This window comes from Pundamilia nyererei, unplaced genomic scaffold (assembly GCF_000239375.1).
Source record: "Pundamilia nyererei isolate P.nyererei 1_Seehausen unplaced genomic scaffold, PunNye1.0 scaffold00083, whole genome shotgun sequence".
Lineage (NCBI taxonomy): Eukaryota > Metazoa > Chordata > Actinopteri > Cichliformes > Cichlidae > Pundamilia > Pundamilia nyererei.
The window spans coordinates 100,468-107,381 of record NW_005187484.1 but is presented as its reverse complement, the minus strand read 5'-3'; the positions used below and the strand labels follow the sequence as shown (position 1 = coordinate 107,381).

General features: G+C 42.2%; 1 protein-coding gene across 2 annotated transcripts in view; it reads right to left on the bottom strand.

Annotated features, from left to right (window-relative positions):
- The window catches only part of LOC102198807 (uncharacterized), a 15,730-nt gene extending 9,673 nt beyond the window's left edge, over positions 1–6,057 (bottom strand). For both annotated transcript variants that reach the window (XR_311870.2, XM_005738300.2), the window contains exons 1-6: positions 5,923–6,057; positions 5,608–5,784; positions 5,253–5,528; positions 4,636–4,965; positions 2,728–3,054; positions 2,566–2,658 (exon numbers count right to left, since the gene is read on the bottom strand). Coding sequence is in view for 1 of the 2 variants with exons in the window: in XM_005738300.2 (XP_005738357.1) it covers positions 2,566–2,658; positions 2,728–3,054; positions 4,636–4,965; positions 5,253–5,528; positions 5,608–5,784; positions 5,923–5,971 (1,252 nt within the window). In the remaining variant the exon portion in view is untranslated. The remainder of the gene's footprint in view (positions 1–2,565; positions 2,659–2,727; positions 3,055–4,635; positions 4,966–5,252; positions 5,529–5,607; positions 5,785–5,922) is intronic.
- Positions 6,058–6,914: the final 857 nt, after the last annotated feature.

Genomic DNA, 6,914 nt, shown 5'->3' with positions numbered 1-6,914 from the left:
ATAAATCTGTACATAGTTCCTGTGAATTTTGTATCAAGTCTGCGTTTGGGTCCCTACTGAGTGTGAACCTTGGTTCATGACTTTCTCATTTTGATTCATCTGACCACAGAACATCTTTTTTCCTTTAGCTTCAGTCCATTTTTCATAAGCTTTGGTTAACACAGTGGTTCCCAAACTTTTTTTGCTAGGCCCCCCTTTGTTTTACAAGACAAATGTTGCCCTCCCATCCCCGCCATCCTCCAACCACACACACCCATATTTTGTTCCATTGCGGTTTATTTCACACCTCAAACATTTAGTAAACAATTAAGCAAATAAAAGTAATCTGCAATAAATTACAGGTAGTAATAAAATAAACGACTAACTCCTTTACGATACGTCCACACCTACACAGGTATTTTTGAAAACGCAGCTGTTTCGTCCACACGTAAACGGCGTTCAGGTCACCGAAAACTGAGATTTTTTAAAACTCCTTTTTTGCGTTTACGTGTGGACGAGGAATACAGAGTTCGTCACGCAACGTCAAAGGTATGTGCCTAATTTCACGCCACGCTGTGCGCCACGTTATTGTTTACATGAGATGAATTGCAGAATCGCAGATAGAGACAAAATACTGTTAATCTGACTATCTTCAGTTTTTACACGCTTACATATACACACGCAGTTACTGTCCCTCCATTTAGAAAGGCAGAGGTGTCACGGTGTGATTATTTTACGTGTAGTTGTTTTTTTTCCTGGGTAATAATATTCAACATTGCTATCAATACGGGCAGCACGGTGGCACGGTGGTTAGCACTGTTGCCTCACAGCAAGAAGGTCCTGAGTTCAATTCCAACACCAGGCCGGGGTCTTTCTGTGTGGAGTTTACATGTTCTCCCCGTGTTTGCGTGGGTTCTCTCCGGGTACTCCGGCTTCCTCCCACCGTCCAAAGACATGCAGCTTGTGGGGATAGGTTAATTGGATAATCTAAATTGCCACTAGGTGTGAATGTGAGTGTGAATGGTTGTCTGTCCCTGTGTGTTAGCCCTGCGACAGACTGGCGACCTGTCCAGGGTGTACCCCGCCTTTCGCCCTATGACAGCTGGGATAGGCTCCAGCGCCCCCCGCGACCCTGAAAAAGGATAAGCGGAAGCGAATGGATGGATGGATGGATGCTATCAATACATTTTTCAAAAAATGCCTCTGTGCAAAATGGGTTAAAAAACATAAACAGCTGTAGGATACTGTTTGTCCGTGATTTGAACCGGGGGAACAAATCGTGGCAGGATGAGCCTGATATTATTTTTATCCCGCTGTAACTTTACTGTATAAAGAGCTAACATCTCCGAAATGTCAGGAGTAGTTAGTCATTACAATAAGTGTTTGTGAACTAAAACTCAAGAATGTGGGATACTGTTTGTCCGTGATTTGGAGAGCCCAGCGCTGCTCCCGACAAAGGGAAAACCAATTATGCAGGGGAGACCTACCTTGGCACTTGTGCAGGTGAAACCAAAGGGAAGATATGCTTCACCATATTTTCTAGTCTTTGGCTTAGAATGAAGTTGGTTTGGAAACCTATTCAGTGATGCGATGCTTCATCTCCTGCTTTGCGTTTGTGTGGGCGCCCCGTGCTGGCAGTGTACAAGCGTTTTGGGTTTTATTTTCCCCTTGCAATGGCTCTGTGCTCCCCTCTAGGGGGCGGGCCCCACACTTTGGGAAGCTCTGGGTTAACAGAAGTTCATATTTAGATTCTTCTTTGTGTGACAGAGCTTCAACCTGCATTTGTGGATGTGACCTGTATTCACAGACACTCACTTGTAGAGGTGTTCGTGAGCTTTGCATTGATTTCCATGACAGAATCCCTGTTTTTAAAGCATGGCCCAATTCTGATTGGATATTCTGCCTTGTCTATGGTCTGTTGCCTTTCATTTGCCAGGTGGCATATTATTTGATTAACTATCAAATTTAATGCTTCAATGCAACTATTTAAAAAAGAAATTGACCTTGTCCCTTAGACACATTCTCTGAACCTTTTGATGATATTATGTACAGGAAACTATGACATATTTAAAGTTTGCAATTTTATGGAACATTATTCTGAAATTGTCAAACAATTCTTAGACACTTCTGGGAAGCTCTGCCCCTCTGAGATGCTCTTTTTATACCCAGTCATGTTACTTACTCCAAAAATGTTTCTCCCGCTTTTTTTCCAGTACTGCAGACTTTTCCAGACTTTTCTTGCCCAGCACCAACATTTTTTTCTGATATGTTGCTGTCATCAAATTCAATATAGTCTAGTATTTTTCTCCGTAAATTTTCTCACTTTAGTCTTTTTTACATGTTTTCCATTTTCTTTTAAATTCCAAATCATCCATTCTGTTTATTTATCTATATTAATAACTATTTTCTGTAGAATAAATATCATTTTCTCTAATATATGTTATTTATATTATTTTCTTTACATTTTACACACAACTTTGCAACTTTTTTAAAATTGGGGTTGAACATGCTTTATATGTCAGTTGATCCCAAACAGCAAGCACGTGCTCCTCAAGTGTGATTTAGCTGGAATTCTGTATCACTCACCTGAGTGCAGGTAGCGCCGCTTCACATACAACAGCAGGATCACAACACACAACGCAGAGCCCACAACGAGGTACAAAATCCAGTTTGTTGGCTCTGAAACAGAACACACATCAGGCTCTGCTCCTCCCAGCTGCTAGCTCCTAGTACTATACTGACACTCACCTTCCACAATCAGGGTGAAACTTTTTGTTATGGGCACTTTCAGGGACTGATGGGAGACACTGCATGTGAACTTTTTCCCAGAGTCCCTGAGCGCAGCCTGGAGGTAGAAGACACCTGACAGCAAGAAGGTCATGTCCCCATTTACTTTGTGGCTGAACAGAACACTATGGTTTAGTGGCTTGGGATGTGGAGTGCCTGGATCCTCCTCGTACCAAATTATCTCCACATCCCGAGGGTAGTAGCCATTTGCCTCACACTTAACCATCAAGTCCTTGCCCTCCTGCAATAACAGGGTGGTTGCAACATTGAGGGAGACATGGGGAGACTCTGAGGAAAGGAGAGAGAAAAATAAATAATAATAGTAATTTCAATACCTAACAGCAGACATTTATTATAGTAACTGGGCTGTTTTATTTAATTCACTCGTTTTAATTTAATATTCTTTCAGGTCAAAACTGGTGACATTTAAAAGTTGAGATTTGGTCTGAGTTCCAGAATTCTAGGAAGTCAAATTTGGTAAGATGCATTTCAGGTTACACACTTAACAGAATAATTTTTTAAAAAAAGTTTCTGACCACACTTAGTGGAGTGTAGTGGAGTAACAATCCAACAAATGGATTTAACAGTTCACTAAAACTGAGATTCTTAAAAGGGTGCTGTATATTGACAACATATAAAAAGTACCATATAAAGATTTCAAATATCATGTCACATTTGACCTCTTACATTTCCTTCAAGGTCAATAGATTGATCTGATGGTCAAAGTAATAAAATGCTATAAAGAGCTATTTAAAAATAGGTTTCTTACTCTCATTGTTTGTACTGACAACATATACAGTACCAGTCAAAGGTTTGGACACAGCTTCTTATGGCAAGCACAACAGTCAATCATTACTTTAACAACTGAAGATCAGTCAGTCTGGAAAACTGCTAAAATTTTGAATGTATCCCCAAGTGCAGTCCCAACAAACATCAAGCACTACGATGAAACTGGCTCACATGAGGACTGCCCCACAAAAGGAAGACGAGGAGTCACCTCTGCTGCTAAGGATAAATTCATCTGAGTCACCAGCCTCAGAAATCACAAGCTAACAGCACCTCAGATTAGAGCCCAGATAAATGCCACACAGATTTTCCAGTAGCAGACATCTCTACATGAACTGTTCAGTGAAGACTGTGCGAATGAGGTCTTTGTGGTCAAATAGCTGCTAAGAAAGCACCACTAAGGAAAAGCAGGCGAGGAGGTGTGATGGTGTGGGGGTGCTTTGCTGGTGACATGTTGGGGATTTATTCAAAATGGAAGGCACACTGAACCAGCATGGCTCCCACAGCATCCTGTAGCAACATGTCATCCCATCCGGTTTTCTATTAGTTGGACCATCATTTATTTTTCAACAGGACAATGACACCAAACACACCTCCAGGCTGTGTAAGGGCTATTTGACTGAGAAGGAGAGTGAGGAGTGCTGTGCCTGATGGCCTGGCCTCCACAGTCACCTGACCTAAACCCAACTGAGCTGGGTTGGGATGAGATGGACCACGGAGTGAAGGCAAAAGGGCCAAGGAGTGCTCAGCATCTCTGGAAATTCCTTCAAGACTGTTGGAAAACCATTTCAGGTGACTGCCTCATGAAGCTTATGGAGAGAATGCCATGAGTGTGCAAAGCAGTAATCAAAGCAAAGGGTGGCTATTTTAAAGAATCTAAAGTATATAAAATGCTTTGAGTTATTTCACGCTTTTTTGTTTACTGCATAATTCTATATGTGTTCATTCATAGTTTTGATTCCTTCAGTGAGAATCTACAATGTAAATAGTCATGAAAATAAACAAAAACCATTAAATGAGAAGGTGTGTCCAAACTTTTGACTGGTAGTATAGACATTTAGGGAATGATCCAATCCTATGTACCTTCAATCTGCAGATATATATCCACCTTGGTGAACAGTGGATACACGGACACTGAACAAATGTAGGTCCCTTCACTGATCATTGTGGTGGAGGCGAGGGTGTAAGAGGCATCTCCAGCCGCAATGGCACGTAGTCCGACACCGCTCCCCTCAGTCTGTCCTGTGTGCCTGTTGTAACTGAAGAGCTTGGTCCTCTCACCAGGGCGGTGCCTATGCCACTCTACAGTGACCTTTGCACCCTTGTGGTCAACATCAAACTGGCAGTGGAGCTTTTGCTGGGACTTCAGGCGTGCTTTAACTGAGGGAGTCTGTGTTTTGATGACCATGGCGACTGTGGAAAAAGTGTGACAAACAACACAAGTGTCCTTTACTCAAACAGGTGACAACCACTTCCTGTATCTATGACATGACAATTATTTGGCCATCCACCATTCCAAGTCAATATAACTATAACTGTCTCTCTATTTCTACTCTAATCTCCAAGATACAAACACAGTTTCTTTTCAGCACTCTGTCCTTGAACTTCTGCCACTGCAACAGGCAGGCAATTAACAAACCCCTAGGAGATGGTCTGTATGGCTCAAAAGAAAAAAACTGAATCCTCATATGTGAGTTTACCTGCGGTGGTGAGTACCTCTTTGTCAGCGATGACAGACCAGTTGTGGTAGTCTGGCTGCCCTGGGGGAGGCTGGTCAGAGGGGTGTCTAAGGGTGCCAGCGACTGTGAAGCGGCCCCTGCTGTGTCTGAGGATGCAGGTAAACCAGTGGTTGTACTCCCGGGCACCGAGGACAGGCCAGCGGACGTAACCGCCCTCTGTGCTGTATCTGTGCAGCTCACACTTCAGCTGCTCTGCCTCCACCCCCTCCACATACTGCAGCAGATCCAACTTTGATCCTAGAAGACAATAAAATAAACACTAACACACTGTAGTTGTTTTTTCAGCCTTCTCCTCATGCAGGCTGCAGTAACTCACTGATGACCAGGAAAGTGATGGCGTTTGGGTTAACAGGAGCATCTCCTTTCTGACCAAACTGAAGTATAGCCTCTCTGGGGATGACCCGAGTCTCAGTGTGGTTGTCCTTGTTCAAATACAAACGCTCATCAATGAAGTAACAAGGCAGCCACTGGATCTGATGGACACTCCACACACCTGAATGACACGAATACATCAGTCAGACAGCATAGCCGTTGGAATTCATGCGGTAGACTAGAATATCTATAGTCACTGTTGACCTAACACGCACAAACTGACCTAAGCTAATCTGTGACGTGTTGCACTATAACTCACCTGCACTTAGATACAAATAAACAAAAATCCTCAAGATTAAAACCCTCATTCTTCTCCACTGTCGAACTCCTTGTTGTCCGATGTCCACACAAAGTTTCTCTTGACACTTTCACTTTCATTTCAAAGGAAAAAGAAAAAAGGAGTGCGATTTCTGGCGTGATGAGCAGCTCGAAAACATAACCTTTAAAAAAACATTAATCATAATCAAAAAAGTTAATAAAATCGAGAATATATGCTAGGAAGTTGCAAATAAATAAATAAATAAATCAGGATACAATGTCCTAGTTCTTTTTACAGCGTTCCTGTTTTAATGTTAGACGTAACATTATTGTAGCTGCAGCCTATCCCAGCTGCCACGTGGCCAGAGGTCTGTCTGGTAGGTGCATATTTTACTTTATCCATTACCACACAAACGGACTCTAAACTGTGAGCGGTACCCGGTGTACTTGGAGTCACGGGGCAAATGTACTCCATATTTAATTCGAACTCAGGATTGCTGTAATGTGACTATGTGAACCACCGCACCACATAGTTTAATAAATAGTTCACAGCAGTTCATGAGGAGTCAACAGCTTGCAACAGGTGCTTTTGCTTTTGACTTTATATAAAACTCGTAGTATTGACTTTGCCCTGAGATGTCGCTGTGAGGGCATGACGACAGCAGCCTTACTAGTCTTTCCGGCACCAGAGCTGATGGACGAGAGTCATGTCACTTCCTGTTAATCTCGTTTCACTATTTAGTTCGCCTGAAAGTCCTCAAATAATAGCTGTGAATGTAGCGAAAGCACTCAAATAATTATTTCTCCATGCCCGATTTTAGGTCTAATAATCTACATCATACGTTATTTAGATATTGGGAGCGTAGTTAAACCACAACAAAGCCTATCATGTATATGAGAACACGCTGCTTGTGGTGGTCGAAGGTTTTTTTTTTTTTTTTTTTTTCGTACTTTAATAAAATTTATGCACATATTACAATCTCTCGTTGGGAG